Source organism: Castor canadensis, chromosome 11 (assembly GCF_047511655.1).
Source record: "Castor canadensis chromosome 11, mCasCan1.hap1v2, whole genome shotgun sequence".
NCBI lineage: Eukaryota > Metazoa > Chordata > Mammalia > Rodentia > Castoridae > Castor > Castor canadensis.
Genome location: NC_133396.1, coordinates 59280130 through 59297529, shown reverse-complemented (window position 1 = coordinate 59297529; position 17400 = coordinate 59280130). Strand labels below are relative to the sequence as shown.

Genomic DNA, 17400 nt, shown 5'->3' with positions numbered 1-17400 from the left:
AGCACTTTGTTTTCTCAACAAATGTACTTAGAGGCACAGGGTCCACATTAGCGTTGTGTGACCGCTTTTAGAGATGCTCACTACAGGCAAGCCGATGACAGGTTATCAGCTTCTGGCCCAGAAACTCCTTCATCCATTGTTTTCTAAGAAAATGCTGGAACGCCACTACACCATGTTTCATTTTTAGATCTCTCACCCTTCCCTGGAGTCTCTTGGACCTACAGATGTGTACTGGATTTTGCTATAGAACTAACAGACAGAACTTCAGACCATATTTAACCATGGTAAATGGATGGGCTTCTGAGGGAAGTAGAAACTGAGACTCTTGCTACTTGGTTCAATTGAGGAACTCAACCAAACTCTACTCATAGAGAGAGAGAGAGAGAGAACCAGTGCAATGGCAAGAGTGTGGTTAGGTGAATGAGCTAATCCCTGATTGTTTAAAAGAACGAAATCATCCAAGAGTGGCTTAGTACTAGATCCTGCCAGTAGAGAAAAATGCCTGGTCTGTGTACCTAAAGGTCACAGTCCCATAGGAAAGAGATCTGTGCTTTAGGGGAAGGAAGGGTCATGGTGGGAGTGAAACTGCTGAGTGTAAAAACTGGGTGTAGCATGGCCACCCAGCCACCCACCCAGCAATTTTTTCGGTGACTTATTCATGGTGTACCTTCTGGGTACCAGGAGCTGGGAAAATGACAGGCAGCAAAACAGGCTCAGGGCTCTTATCTCAAAGACCTCACAGTCTGGAATTCTCTTCACGATTAGAAATCGAAAAGCATGACAGAGAATTAATCTGAAGAAGGCACACTACTAGGGGATTATGTCCAAAAGACCAAGCACTAACCTTTTGACAAAGCGCAAGTCCAAGGCAGACCATAAGCTGAAAACTGGAGTTATCCCTGCCTTTTCCTGTCCACTTCACACCGCCAGGGATCCCCAAGGTCAATACCACTGACTGTGAAGGCTTTATCCTTTGCAGTTTTGGAAGTTTCACTCTGGCTTCTGCTATCTCTGGCATAATCTATTTCCCCTTGCCCCCTGCATGCTTGCAATTGACTTCTTAGAAAATACGTCAGCTAGAACTGATGGCAGGAATCTTGAGGTGCATTAAAATAGGCAGTCTTTTGATATTTTTTAAAAAATAACTTTTGAGATCGATTTAGATCTCAGCATTATCATGTTCCAAAATTCATAAAGGAATTTTTATAAGACGAATTTGGCTTTACTTTGCCAATTTTACTAAACAATTAGAAAAGCTGGATTATTTTTGTCTTATTTGGCTTTTGGGGGCTCTCTATCCATGGTTGGGATGTATTTTAAAACACAGCAAAGGATTCATACTGCAAAACTTAAACATTTAGAGCTCAATTTCAAGTTCAAAGTATAAATTCTAACAATATTCCCACTCTTAGTCTTGAGTTGCACATATCAGGCCTTATAGACAGGTTCAGTGTCTCCAGTTCAAAAGAAAAGGCTAAGAACCACACAGGCATCCCAATTCCAAACCAACGGTAACACGATGAGACTAGCAAGCCTGACATAAATACGTAATTCTTCGTACACAAAGTGTTAGTGACTTAAAAAGAAATTCCTCCTTGGAATTCCTTACCAGTTGAAAATTGGAAGGTTACTCAAAGACAAAGGAGATGTCATTCAGCAGATCAGTTCTTAACAATCCCCTTGGAAGACTGTGTATCAAAATGGCACTATTTAAAAAGGTAGTGACATACCTTTTAATATGCAATGCTGTAAGTGCTATGCATAAAATAAGAAGCGATGTGTAGGCAATAGCAATTCAACTCTATGCACTCAAACACTTGCCTTGAAGTATAATAAAACTGAGCATGAAATGAAGGTTCATGCAGGCCTATGAGCAAAACGAAAACAGAAACCCAGAAACCACCCCTCACCCCACGATGAACCCTGCCCTCCCCAGCCAACCCCCCACCCCCCACGTTTTTCCTGTGGCCTTAAAACCCTTCTGTTTTGGAGGATCTACAGGCTATATACATTCACCTGGTGGCTCATGAAGACCAGAAACACTGTCATAGAAAGAAGCTCTCTGAATATTCTGAATCTCTAAAGTAGAGAAACAGTGAAAACAGGAGAACAGAAGAGCAAATACACAAACACTTCAGTTAGTGTGAAAGACATTTGACATCACAAGTAAACCCTGAAACGGGGCTACAAAAGTAGCCAGTCCAGGGCAGATCCCATGCAAACATTGTTTAGAGAATTTGCACATTTGGACAAAGTTCTTCATAAAATAAATTTAAGCTGCATCAAAAGAGGATATTTTCAACTCCAGGTGTGAGTATCATATTACATCGACGTTAAATGATTACCCCAGGTAAGTGCAGAGTAACATTTTTGAGTAATGAGGTACTAGTTGAGTTGTCTTGCAACTAGTAAGTTAGGGCAAGACTATCATTAAGTTAGAACACTGGGATAAATAGTTATATTATTGACTTTTACTGTCAAAAATTCATAGTGCTGTGAGTTTTTAATTTTAATACAGATTTTGGAAACATAATTTACTTCAAATACAAATTACTAAAAGATTGGTAACTATTATTAAGGAAAACAAAACTCAAGTTCTGTTGTAGCAAAATGTTAAAATAACTTCACATCCTAAGAAATCAATCATACTATTAGTATGGAAATGACCTAGGAGGCATATTTACATGAAAATGCAGTCTTAGGTTTTTTTCTGCATATAAACCTTAAGAAGCGTCCAGAAGTGCTGCGCAACTGGTAGAGATCCCAAAACAACATCTTTAGCAAAAAGTTGGGCACTATGAATCTCTAGGGCAGGGCTGCCACCAATACCTCTGATTTCTTCTGGTTTGGCCTTGAGGAAACTCTGTGAAACCCTAATGCGAACTGGACTTTAACACAAAATGTCCTATGCTCGAGGCACTGGACCTTGTCAGGCAAGCTATGTGCAAGCATCTTGGATTCACTTCTGCCTTTGCGTTTCAGTGGTTATGGAAAGAGGAAAGTTATATGTCTTTCCAGGGCTATTTTCTTTGCTGAGGGAAAAAGCTCCCCTTTTGCCAAGAGATCTCAACTTCCTGAGTGAGCAGTGAGGATTCTCCAGTCCTTAGGACCCTATCCAACTTCTGTGTCTGCCACTGACTCTGTGCATGAAACACAGTCCTAAAACTTGGAAAAACATGCTACTGCCTTTCCACTTGCCCCTCACCCTAAAGACCAGCATCTCCTGTGGTGTGTAGCCTGAAATCTGCTGTCACTCAGATTTAGCTGGCTGTCCACCTAGGCTGACAGGCAATGGGACTTCCTGCTTATAGTCACATTATCAGGAGAGCAAACACGCAGCACTGTTCCAGAGCAGAAGCTAGCAGAGCCAAATTAAACTTGGGGGGTAGATAAAACTTCTTAGCCTTACTCTGACAAGAGTGCACTATGCTTTCAAGCTGCGGCTTATAGCAAGGAAGGGTTGCGTGCAGGCTGGGCAAACAGTGCAATCTGAGAGGTCAGAGCTGGGACTAAGCACAGGCAAACAAGGTCGAAGGGGCTCAGTGAGGCTGCAGGCATTTCCTCCAAGCATGTTTGTGACCAAATAAATAGCTTTCTTGTGTCTATCAAATAGCAATCAGAGATGCAGGTAAGGAGTCCCCAGACATGGTCCTACCAGTAAGATCTGTGATCTGTAATTTATCTTCATCATTTCAGCCTTTCACCTCACCCCTACCTGCCAAATCTTATGATACTAAAACCATGACCCACTGCTGCCAAGGCCCTCTCAAGTGTCTGGAACTAAAGGAAAAGGAGGAAGCCCAGGAAGCTGGGAGCTATGACAGAGGAACCTGGTCCCACTACTGTGCCTTTGTCTACCCGCCCTCCTCTCTGCATGACAAGCTCGTGGACAGTTGTGGGTGGAGGGTAGTCTTGCACTGTGTCCAGATCCACCTCAGAGGTAGAGCTGTGGGAAGCACTGGATTAGCTGTCACGTGGCATGCAATGGACCAAGTGCTCAGCAGGGCTTTCCTATGACGTGGCTTAGTTAAGGAACATAAGAACAGGAATGAAAAGAAAGAGGCTCATAACACCAGAACACGGATGTAAACCCAGGAACCCAGGACCTGATTCCTTCACTAAACTGTCAGTGTTCCCCAAAACCTGCTCCTCTTCGAAAGAAAAAACAGTTTCTGAGCCTTCCATATAGGGAAGCCCCACTCAGTTCTCTCTGTTCCTGCATCTTCAGCATTCGTCTCAGGCTTACTGTCACCCTATCACTTCCTTTCTGCACTCCCCACTTTCAGGGGCTTTCACCCTAAGCCATGCAAGAAGCCACCCATTTTCCTTCTTCAAGTCCAACTGTGAACACATCTACTGACATTATTTAATGAAGTCCAAGTTCAAACTCCCCTTGGGCCAGGCTATCAGGGCTCTCTCGGGGTTGAGCCTTGTCTCAGCCACCACCCAGTTATACTTCCTGCTCACTCACCCTTTCTGCCCCAGTACTACTCTCCAGCCAAAATGAACTTGCTTGAGTGCTGGCTTCCCACTTCCATTCTGGAGCACTCTATATCTGCCCCCATTCTACAACAAGGTCCCCTCTAAAATCTCAGTCCTGATGAGTTGAAGGTGTAGCCAGGATGTAAATGCCCATAAATTAGTGCTGAAAACACTGCGTGGCATTCAGTAAGTGCTAGCTTTCACCTTTAATTAATAAATCATTATTATCCTTTAAGGATGAGAAAATGGCATCCTCCTTTGGGACATTTTATTTTGACATCCCAGGAAAAGGGTAGTGGCTCCCTCTTGTTGCATATCCCTAAAATCTCACTGTGTATCATTCACATGGCACTGACCACAGATACCTCTGGCACTCAACAGTTTGTGCCTATCTCCCCACCTTCACTGTATTTCAGACCTGGACACAGTGCCAGGAGGAAGGGCTGAGTGCCCACTAGTCACAACTGAATCGGCCCTAAGGGGATGCAAGTATTTATTACCTGCAGTATTGCCCCTCTTCCTTTGTGAGACAGCTCTTGCCTACAACACCGACTTACCAATGCTGGTACTTCTACCACTGGGGACCCTGTGATGACCTGAGCTTAGTCCTGGTTCCTTGCTTTGGGTCCAGTTTCTATGATCCCATGACAAGTCCCAGCCACATGGTCTGGAGAAGCTATACTTTGAAGATCCTGCAGTCTATATGAGGCCCAGGCTCTTTTCTGTCCTTAACTGACTAGGTCACTATAGTGACACTGTGCACTCCACAACCAGTTGAATACTCTCATTTAAAGGTACAAAGATGAAAAGCTTCTGTTTTACTTGTTGGGAAGCTAACCTTTCCCCAAACCCCCTTTGTGTGTGGTCTCAGGGAAGTATCTTCCAGGACACATCATGCATATGGCGTACCCCCTCCCTCACGTACATGCCCTGATGTACACGGTTACTCTCCCCTGCTCACTTTCTCTGTGTTCGTTTCTCTCTATTGTTTTCTTCTGGTCTAACTGTCCTAACCCCTTTCTTTTCTGAATTTTGTTTTCTTCCCTCTACTTCTGAGAAGACAACTTGACTATTTGATCTTGAGATGCTACAGAGAAAGCAGCAAGGAGCCAGTTACAAAATAGGTCTGGCCTCAAGGTCCAGGCCTAGGCAGAGATAGTTCTAGGGGTAAGGTCCTATGATGTGGCTGAGGCCAAGCAGAGGTGGAACAGACCCAGGATGAAGTGTAGCAGCATGAGCTAAGCTTTAGGAGAAGATGCGTTCCTTCTTTATACAAAGGCACACAGGCATTTTGCTTTTCTGCTACTAGTAAAATCTAGTCTATGCTAAACATCACCAAAAATCTCCCCTGACGTATGATACACAAAGAACTACCAGGCCTAATGGAAATAGAAGCAATTGATCTCTGGGCAGGGTACTAGAGAGTTTATTCGCCAGTCACTGTGTGCGTGCACATGTGCACGTAGAGGGGGCAGCTGTGATGGAGGATGCAACTTGGCAGACCCATACACAACTCCAGGGAAAAGGCATGTGCAGAACATCTTGGGTTTTGTGGCTCTGTGCTCTTAGTTTATAACTGAACGGTCACTGGGGAGCCCGAGGCACTGCGTGGCTCCTTAGGACTCTGAGCTTCAAGACATCATCTGTCCCAGAGGCTGGATGTCTTGTTATTCATTTCTTAACCCAAGTATTCTTTAAATGGGTAACTTCTGATACAATGGCAGCCCTGCTCTAGTGAAAGGAAGATTTTTAAAGTAAAAAAAAAAAAAGAAATAAAAAACAATATATAATATATGTATATATACACATACATACATGTGTAAAAGAACCATAAATAAGCTGTAACTCTAGCAGATTCCTGCCACATTTAACTACAAGCATAAATACACTCTTACCATCCTTCCAGAGCTCAGCTACGAATCTGTCTGATGACTGATGCAGAAGCGTGGCCACATTGTCATTCAGAGGATCCATGTTCTTCATAAGCCACTCGTCCGCCTTATAGTCCACCTATCCCACACCAAAGCCAAGCGTGGTGGAATGGAGAACACAAAACCAAACACAAAAGCAAAAACACCTTAAGCCTTGATCAAAAACTTTCAGGGAACAAGCCAAAAAATGGACTATGTCGAAGGCAAGACATTTATAACACACACTGTATTTAAGCATCTAGAAATGTTTATCATTGTTATTGATACCCCTTCACAAAATGCAGGAAATCACAAATACAGCAACTGTTACCTGCTTCCTTAACACAAGGACCCTTACCTTCCCTGCATAGTGTATAATGCAGAAGTCAGCTTTGTCTTTCAGTTGCCGTGGCTTCTGAAATTTGGAGTGAGAACCTTGCTCTTGAACCAGTTTTTCAACAAAGGTTTTATCTGTGGCTTTGGGGAACCAGCACTCTTCGTCCAGAAGGGCCAGCACACCAGGAGGGTTAGCCTAGAATAAGACGCACAAAGAACTGACGAGGCCTGTGTGTCACTAATACCATTGGGTTTGACAGCATAATTTCCAAAGTACTTAGAGTTTGAGGAAGGCCTATGGAAAACCTATTGCTACAATGCAAAGTAAAGTACAAACCATAACAAGTTTAAAATTCAAACACAGAGTTCTCTAACTGCCAAGTACTGGCAAGAAAATGAGTAAATTTGTCCAGTAAACTTTAAATATGAACATGGAAGGAAACTGATTCCAAGTATTTGATGTTACCAAAAGCATCAAATAAAAGAAGCCAGACAGGAATAAGTGAAGGAGGGTGGGGCATGGAGAGATGGAGCTTAACGTTTATGTTCAATGTCTGGCTGGATAAACTATTATAAAACCTCAGCTAACTGCTTGCTTGACACTTTATATCCTAAGCAATTAAAATTTTTGTTTTGGTGATGATTAAGTAAATGTATCATTTCACACCTGGTAAAATATTTAAGCAGGTGATAAAATATTCATCAATCACATTATGTATTTATTTTAACAAATATTTGAGAGCTCATTTTATGTCACTCAATTATGAGTTCATTGACATAAGGCCTTGGTGAATCCAGAGACAGAAAGTAGATGAACTGGTAACAGGGGCTGGAGGAAGGGGAGTGGGGAGTGGGGAGTGGCTAACGGGTATGAGAGTTTTTTTTTGGGGGGGCAGAGCGTTTATGAAAATGTGGAATTAGATAATGGTGATGGTTGCATAATTTTATGACTATACTAAAAAACCACTGAATTATAGCCATAAAGGGTAAGTTTTATGGAATATCAATTACATCTTGATTAAAAACATAAAAGGCCCACATCTTGTCAGTCTTTGGCATGATTTGTTTTCTGAATGAAATACTTAGACAGTAATAGTCTACTATGTAGTGGTTTTAGTCATTACTACATTGCAAATAAGGCAAGTGTGTGACCCAAGACTGACCCTGCACCAATTCCAGGGCACACCTGAAAAAAAATCAGCTTTTTAAATAAAACTTCAGCCAGGTGCAAGAGGCTCAGAGGACTGCAGTTAGAGGCCAGGCCAAATAGTTTGTGAGACATCCATCTCCAATATAACCACAGCAGAATGGACAGGAACTGTAGCTCAAGTGGTAGAGTGCCTGCTTTGCAAGCATGAAACCCAGAGTTCAAACCCCAGTCCAGCTAAAATAAATAAATAAATAAATAAATAAATAAAACCCTTCAGAATCAGATTTCTTCAACTCAACAGGTTTTAATTTACTGGTGAAGTGCTAGCTATATATACAAATACTACCTTAAAAGTAAGTTATAGTTAAATGCAAATGAAACAATGCAGTAATGTGGAAAGATGAGAGTTAACTGCCATCCAGTAGGAAGAACCTGAGAAAAGCCTTCTTCAGTGAGCCCCTCATCATAACTCCTTGGCCTGAAAGAACTTTCGTGGTGTCAGATCAGCTAAAATAAGATGATAATTGGAGCTGACCAGGGTTAGACAGTCCTAGTGGAGCAGGGCTCAGAGTGACAGATAATTTGACGTAGCCCAATCAGGTGGTGCTGAGAAATGCAGCTCATATTAGGGTTACGGTAACTGAAACATCCGTGTTCTTACCACGATTTTTACATTTGTAATCCCCTTTACTGAAAATATCCTAAATGCTGACACAGGATTCCAAACATGATTTAATTTCTTCTAAGTGACTCAGTGACAGCACGAATATCCATTATCAAGTCTCATTATTTTTTCCACTTTATCCTTCAGTGATTCTCTAGCACCACTTCTTTTAATTGGGTATTTCTAAAGAGCTGTACACTTAGGAGCTGCGTTTCTGTATAATGTAATTACACTTGTACACATAAAAATGTACTTTTTCAGGCAAAATGTTTTTAAACTGAGATGCTCACAGGCTTGCCTCTTCCCATGCCCAAACCAGGCAGGGGCTGGGCTTCTAAGAGATGAGGTGAGCCTGGCACAGGACAGGCAGGTGCCACTAGAAAACACTTTTAAAGGTATTTCCCTCTAGAAAATATTGTCTTCACTCTCTATTTTGAAAGGAATATCAATGAAACCATTAGGGAACATCATTCCACTCGCTATTGTTAGATTCCTGATCAAGGAATTCTTGTAGGGTTTATATTTTTGTTTTTTAAAAAAATCATATTTCATATTTCTATGGATAGTTGGAATAATCCTAAAGTTGAGGTAAAGAGTCAGCATTAGACCTTGAATTCCTTCCCCCCCCTTTCTGAGCTGCCATTCCTTTAAATGAGGACAACTCAGCCAGGGAATAAACGTATATTTTAAAGTTTTAGGGGAAGTGCCAGTATAAGGAGTATGGGCGGTAGATGAAGGGAGGCAAAGGAGGGAAGGGAAAGAAGAAGAAATTAATTAACTACTCACTGCTCAGAAGTGTCTAGGCATAATCGTTACTGTAAATGTCCTATCTTACCCATTCCAGTACTTTCTGAACACGCTGACAAGTAACTTTCCTAAAACAGCATTTCCAATGTGTGGTTCACCCGCCAACTGCTGTCCATCAGATCCTGCCCCTTGGGGCTCTTTCTCCTGCCTGACATTCGCACTCATGAAGCTTTCTGCACCACAGCCAGCGACTGTGGCTTTTGTCTTTTCTAGATTCATAGAGCATCACTGAGAGCTGGTGCCATGGAACCCATGGAGCTACCACTATGCTCTGTTCTGTTCTGTTCTCTGGTTTCAAGACCTACTGGTCCTTGAGGACCTGAACCATGTTCCAGATTCTTCTGTATCCCCTGGCTTCCCAACCTGCATTTCTAGAATATAACCCAGGATTTACTAAACTCTCACTTTCTCAATCTTATCCTAACCCAACAATATTTGTACTTAATATATCTGCAAAGTAACTGAAACGTAAACATCAAATCCTCTCTGCCCACTTACTTTTGCTATGAGTTAATCAGTGAGGTTGAAATGTTTAATTATGTTTCATTATCACTCTCACTTTTAGAGTAAAATGGAGAAAAATATGAAAAACAGTAATTAGATTTTGTCCTTGAGATAAAGCAAAAGAAATGCAATTAAGTAGCACTAAGGAGAATGCACATTTGTAAGACTCATGAGTCACCAAATCATCAGATTTAAAAATCTTCTAAAGATATTTTTTGGTAAGAGGGCTTCCAATTAGAAGTGTTTTGGAACAATTCTTCCTACAAGGAGATTGACTTAGCAAGCTTTTTGCACTTTCCTCCATAAGAAGTGTAAGTGCAAGTACATAAGCACTCCCGTGGTAAAATGTAGAACTTTTGTGAAACCCTGAGTTCAAACCCCAGTCCCACCAAAATAAAGAAAGAAATAGGACTTCCAGTGTCATAGAGACACATATAAATGAGCACCCCAAACAATTTTTCATATGGTCATCAACGGTACTAAAGTGAAATATTCCATTCCCTTATTAACGTAACTCTCCAAACAAGTTTTTTTTTTTTGGGGGTGGATAAGTTGCAATGAAATGTATTCCTATGCTTACGTACAGATGAAAGTTAACTAGAAGTTACAAATATGCTGCAATACTACCTTCAAGTGATGCTGCATGGTACACAGGTGCCTACCTACAGGTGATTAGACTTCTGCTCTAACCACGAAGCTACAGGGCCTTGAAAGGTAAGATGAATTCCTATGTTTGAGTCAAATGAAAACCATCTGCTGTGTTCCCTAAACTCAATGTGCTACAACTGCATGTCTAATGGGGTGAATGTCTTTTGGGTTCTTACTCTTCCCAATGTGCCACCCCTCGAACTGAGGGACTATGCCATCCAAAATCTTTAGACACCATACCCCCGCTACCTCCAAAAACACAGATCACAAATGGCTGCAGAACAAGGAAAATGACTGCTTCACCAGACCACTGGACCTCCTGGGAGAGACATCCGAGCTGCTGGCATAACACCTACCAAGTGCTAGAACTTTATGAAAAGTAAAGGTGTCGATGAGTGAGGCCCTAGGTTCCATCCCAAGCACCACAAAAGCAGCAAAAGGATAGCAAAGTTTACTTTTGCTTTTGTTTTTCCTGTATTTTGGCAGATGCTAAAATAAAATAAGTGACGCTAATGCTTGAGTGAGCAAAAGCTAACTGCCAGGGAATACATAGCCAAGTCACTATTTATTTAAGATCACAAGGAGTGGGATTTCAAAAGGGAAGGGCTGTGCATCATTTGATGTACTCTTATGTAACAGTAAACCAGTAAGGAAACGATTTCCAATGCTTTCTAAGATTGCCACGAAAAATACATCTGACAAAAGAACCCCCAAAACCTGGGTCTTCAAATAAAAAGTCTACCAAAAATCAAAACATTATTTGTACTTACAAGGTCAAACTCTGGTTATTTCAAAAACGGACTTATGCAGCATGTCTTGCTCTCATCTAAACAAGTGTCTCTGTATTACCTAGGAAGTACATCGGTGGGGGCCACACCTTTGACAGGTACATATCAGTGCTACTACCGCAGTGGTCTCTGCCGTCTGTGAGGACCAGAGCACATCATCTGAAGGTAGAACAAAACTGCCGGGAAGGCCGGGGGGGAGGGCAGGGTAGGTGGGAGAGGGGGGTTGTTTTAAATGGATATTTTATCAGAGCATCACCTTTCTAGACAATTTACTTTAGAATATTATTTTAATACTGATAAGACTAATTAGGAATTCTGCCCCTCTCAGATTATGCCAAGAACAAAACTCTTGGCTCTGTATGAACAGGAATGGGGAGCCAGACAGTGAGGCAACCAACTCACTGGCCTCTCGATGAGGTCGATGCAGGGCTGCAGGTCCAGGCCAAAGTCGATGAAGTTCCACTCGATGCCCTCACGCTGGTACTCCTCCTGCTCCAGCACGAACATGGTGTGGTTGAAGAGCTGCTGCAGCTTCTCGTTGGTATAGTTGATGCACAGCTGCTCGAAGGAGTTCAGCTGCAGGTGTTGAAAGAGCCATTGCCCATACATGGGGAGGCAGGGAAGATGGAACAATTAGCCGTCTAGTTACTCCAAAAGTTCATTAAAAATTATTCATTAGGTATCAATGACATAATTGATTTTATCTAATGATAGTGACTGGACCAAGGGAGCATTCTCTCTCAATCACTTTCTTACCTCCACAGCCTTTCTGAGAAATATAACAATAGATGGCCACACAACATTGCTGAGCTTCAGAAAGGAGAAATTCAAACTGAATGCACTACAAATGAAACCTCTCAGTTCTTATTAGTGAATTGCTAAGAAACAGAAATGAAGAAGTATATGTGCCAAAGCCTGGGAAGGCTGGAAGCATAGGAAGTGAGGGATCTACAGAGTACTTGTCACTGAGGCCACAGGTTCCAGAGTAAGATAAGAAAAACTCAACTAAGAATTGTCCACCCTTCAGGCCATTGTTGCTAGGAGCTCAGCTCAGCTGTGCCTGACAGAATGTGCTTGGCAAGCGTGAGGCTCCGGGTGGCTTTTCTATGCACGCCCTTCTCTATCGGATGTCTGGCCTTTGCTCATGTCAAAGGTGACACTGCACAGCTTTCATGAAGTGAACCTGAGCAGCCATTTCTGTCTGTGAACTCTGCCCATTTTTCTACTGTGTTTCTGAGTGGATGAATGGACGGATGGATGAACTAAAAGGTCTAATTTTCTTAAGTAATCATCCTATATACTGTAAGTGCACAGCCCTTTTATGCATCTGTGCTGTTCACACAAGTAGCACGTGCCTATAAATAACCTCTTTCATTATAAAATGTGACTTTCAATTAGAGAGGATTCAAACAATCTCCTAGGAATACATTTATGACCTGGAAAAGTCACTCCAATCTTCCGGAGCACATGGAGGTGCTGTGCTCACTGTTCTAGAACACGGTCACGTGACGAGGGCAGAGGCAGTGAGCACGGCTTGATGCTTATTTCCACTAAGCAGCACATAGGACAAGTTTTACACTGCCTTATGTTGCTTATTCATGTCTGTAAGTGGATTTGTTGCTTTGCCTTAGGATATGACATCTTATTGCTCTGTTTAGCCTGGACTACAAGTAAGGGATTAAAAAAAAAACCATGAATTTTGACTTGTCTTTCATATTTAAGCTACCAATCATATTGTAATATAATTGATTTATCAACAAAATTTTGTGGGGCGAGGACTTGAACCAATGGTCTTGTATACACCAAGCATATACTCTACCACTGAACTACATCCCCAGCCCAAGGCGCTTGGTTTCTGAATTGATGATACATGGTATAAAATCCAGAATGTATAAAGATTTGCACTGAGAAGTCAATCTCACCTCAATCCCTGACTTGTTCTCCCTGTAGTTAACCACTATCACCTATTTCTTGTAATCCTTCTGGAAATAGTCTATGCACTCACAAAAGTGTGTGTGTATGACCTAGATTAAAAAAACAAAACAAAAAACCCAACAATAACAACAAAAAAAACCCTTAACAATCCTGAAGTCCTGGGGATGTAGCTCAATGGTAGAGCACTTGCCTGCTTGAGTAAGGCTGTGGGTTCAGTCTCCAGCACCCCAAGAAAACAATGTATCTTAGAGTTTTCTATATCAGTATATGTCATTCATTATATGAGTGTGCAGTATTCACTGTATGGATATAACAGAATTAATTGAGTTTCTGAATGGTGGACATCCAAAGACTTTTTCCATTCTTTCCTCATGACAAGTAATATTGGCAAAAGAACTGTATTTTTTGCATCTGCATATATTTCTGTCTGTATATTCATGTTTAAACCACACTTCTTTATAATATGCTTTGTCTTTTAATTCTTCTTTTCCACAATTTTAGTGTCTATTCTTTGTTTTTTTATAACTTTATGTTTCAAATTAATTTTAGAAGAAGGTTGTTAGTCTCCTCTCTCCTTCAAAATTCCTTCTAAGAGATTTTAAACAAGTACATTCAACGTGTAGATAAAGTTTGGGGAGATTTACACCTTTACAATGCTAAATTTACTAACTGAAAACAGGGTATGTCTCTTCATTGTTCTTTTGCTTTTTGCAGTAACATCGTAAGTTACCTTAATCTAAATCTTCTTAAATTTATTTTTAGATATCCTAGCTCTTTTGGTTGCAGTTGGAAATGGGGGTATGTGTCTTTCTTTCTAGTTTATATAGTAGTATTTCAGTGCAACTGAAAAACAGATTTTTAAAAAATGCATCTTGTGCTTAGCTACTTTTCAAGATTTCTGAAGTTATTAACAAATCAATCTTTTACAAGGCAATCCCTTAGAGTGGCAGGGGCCAGCTCAGTGATCAAAACTACTTACTGTCAGTGAGAGTTCAGTTTTTATGAGGACAGACACAGCATTTTAAAGAGGTTTGCTGTAAAACTAGGTGATACCCATAGTGCCTAAAGTAACACACTGATCACAAGAAGTGTTTAATATTCTATGTAATCCACAAAGATAAACTATTTTATTTATGACTTATATCTGTAGCTCTACAAAGATACACATTTTTAGGACAACAAAATTTTACCAACTTCTCTGCAAATCTACAGCAAGTATGTGATCATAAGCCTCTGTTATCTTGATGGTGAATAAGTGTTTGGGAAAATATAGTCAGAGCCCAATGCAATGTATTCAATCCAACCGTCAAACTCTGGGGTTGTGTTTGCAATACACAGACCACCATCCCACCACACTTCTCCCTCCGACATCCACATCAAGTCACCCTCCTCTGCCCCTGGTCTGCCACCCTGGTCTCCTCAACGTTGCCCTACTTTGACTTTGACCCCATGATACACTCCATGTTTCCAATTCTCCTCTCCCTTTGGTCAGCTATGTCTGGACACACTGGCTTTCCAGCATCTAACCTTTGACAAATACTCTCCCACATGGAAGCACTGGATTTGCAATCATGCTGGGAAGACTTTCTGAGGTTGCCAGCTGGTCCTTCAAGAATCTCCAAATAGAGGTTCTGAAGGTGGCCCCAGCTTGTTGGATCACACACGCTTTCACTGCGTTCTTCACTCGTCTGTTTGTTTCCCTCTGCTAGAATGGTGAGGACTGTACCTGTATTTGTCATTAATATTCTGATGCCTGGCACTGGGCCTGACTCATAATGAGCCTTAACATTCATTAAAGAATGAGCAAAAACAAAGAACAGCACAAGGGAGGGAGAGAAGAATACCTCAAAAATTTCAAATCCAGCAATGTCCAGGATTCCAATGAAAGATGCTCCCTGACGCTTGGTCCTATCCAGAGCTTTATTGATCCGGTGCACGAGCCAGCGGAAGAGTCGCTCATAGGTAGCTTTTGCCAATGCTTCTACTGCAAAATCTGCCTACAATGATACAACATCAACCTTTTATCCTGGAAACAAGCTCAAGAAAGCATGAATAGCTCTTATATGGAGTTTAATGTCATACAGTACAGTATTAAAAAAACCAAACAAACTTAAAATGGCATTTACTGTTTAATCTTGCTAATTTTACACATTAATGGAGGTAGGGGGAGTTAATCACTTCAGGGGGTGGGTAAAGATGCCCAGGAGAATTGGGGTCCTGAGCAGCAGCATCTGTCACATGCCTCAGTCAGCTGGCACTTTGCCAGAAAAATCACCTTCCAATCTGCTTAGTCAAAGCTACTAATGGACTTCTAAAAATAGTGCCCAACTAAATGGTAAATACGATCCCTCCGTTCAGCACAGTGACAAGTCATAGGTGGCCCGTCTGCTGGTTTGGCTGCCAAGGTACATAGATTTGTCTATTGGATTATTTGTCTACCCAGGGAAAACTGGAGTTGATGTTTCAAATTTACTAAAAAAAAAAAAAAAAAAATCACTTTTTAAAATTATTTGAAAAAGAAAAAGTGACACAGAAAAAAACATACTCATTTATTAGCAAGTTACACATCCATATGTCAGAGCTTTTATTGATTCAGTTTGTTACATGTCAATCAGAAGGTCCAATGACCAAGGCTTATCATCCAAACAGATGTGTAAGAAAAACAGCTTACTTGTTCTTTGGTCTGGGCTTTCTGCACGTAGTCTCGGCCAACCTTGATCCGAGGGGTGAGGATAGCACGAGTGAACTCCATCACATTCATCCCAAGTAGGTGGCAGAGTTTCTGGGCAACTGAAGTGCAAAAGTCCCCTAAATACTCCAATTCTACTCTTAATCTAATCACGGTATTCAGTAAACATTTGAAAAGTCCTCACATTAGCCCACAGTTGGGTAAAATCTTCTAACACATAGCTCGTTTTACAACAAAGTGACTATCTCATGTGATTTACTTAAGACTATTACTAAAACTGAAAACTGGAATGGCTTTTGGGGCTTGCCTTCTCACTGTTGTAAAGTTGAAACAGTTTTAAGTGAAACCATTATAAGTCTGGGGATCATCTGTATTTTTGGCAACCCTGGGTCTGTTTTCTTGACAAGAACTGAGCAGCAACCTTCCAGGAGACCATGCGGTTTCCACCAGCTCAGTTCCCTCCCCTCCTTTCCTGATGTCTCCCTCATGCTAAGGCAGTGGTCATGGTTACCCTTCACCCTATACCCTGACCCCTTCCCTCATTTAGGGAACTGCGTGGGCCCTTATGTAGACTCATGACATAGCCACTCTGCCCAGGAGTTCCACGTCAGAGATGTCTGATGTGTGTCCATGTTCTCTGAGAACACAAGACAGTAAAATAGAAATAAAATCAGCATTCAGCAGTTTACCTGTGTTTTCCGGCATGGAAGCTTGATCAGTATTTCTCTCCTTTTTGAAAGAAATATTTCCAAACTGTAGCACTGAAGATACCACTTTAAGCATTGCTTCGTATTGACAAAAAGGAAAAAAAAATTCTATCAAAATGTAACAGAGACATATTCTAATTTATGTTGTCTTTAAAAATGAGCTATATAAAACTTCTTGGTGAGATGCAGCTTCAGGATTTCATAAAATGAAAGACAGAGTTCACATTAGTTTCCCAATCATTTTCTAATTTAGGTTATTTACCCCAAATTTACAATACTTATGGAAACAGGATCAGGGTCTTAGAGAAGCCACACGTACACAGAACCTCTTCATGGGAGAAGCCCATTATGTGCATTGCTTCCATGGTCTCCTGAAAGTTGTCCTTATCCTGCTGCCCCGGGATGGGAATGTAGCCATTGGAGAGAAATCTGTAGTTGCTAAATCCTTCAAGGAGTAAATCGGCTGAAAGGAAACACAATGGAATAAAACTTAATGAATTCTCATGAACAGGCTGAAGTGACCCTGCATGTACACTGCTGATGCCACACAGGAGACAGGGCTCACCACCCAACCCATCACCAGCACATTTCCTTTCTATATATTCATGTAAATCTGCAAACACACAGTTTTCCAGGATCTATAGCACTGAAAGAAAATGATGTGAACAATGCAAAAACCCCAGCAGATTTTAGGACAGCTGTTTGAACAAAATTCTATTTAAATCTGGACTGCTGGGAAATTGAGTAAATATTCCAGGTAACTTTATTGTTTTCGGACTG

At 41.3% G+C, this 17400-nt stretch overlaps 1 protein-coding gene across 5 annotated transcripts in view; it reads right to left on the bottom strand.

Annotated features, from left to right (window-relative positions):
- The window catches only part of Myh10 (myosin heavy chain 10), a 145225-nt gene that overhangs the window by 46806 nt on the left and 81019 nt on the right, over positions 1-17400 (bottom strand). For 4 of the 5 annotated variants that reach the window (XM_074046880.1, XM_074046881.1, XM_074046878.1 and 1 more), the window contains 8 exons: positions 16940-17083; positions 16603-16698; positions 15896-16014; positions 15069-15221; positions 11692-11865; positions 6751-6924; positions 6378-6492; positions 2017-2079 (listed from right to left, as the gene is read on the bottom strand). In XM_074046880.1, coding sequence (XP_073902981.1) covers positions 2017-2079; positions 6378-6492; positions 6751-6924; positions 11692-11865; positions 15069-15221; positions 15896-16014; positions 16603-16698; positions 16940-17083 — 1038 coding nt within the window. The remainder of the gene's footprint in view (positions 1-2016; positions 2080-6377; positions 6493-6750; positions 6925-11691; positions 11866-15068; positions 15222-15895; positions 16015-16602; positions 16699-16939; positions 17084-17400) is intronic. The other variant, XM_074046879.1, reaches the window with a different exon arrangement.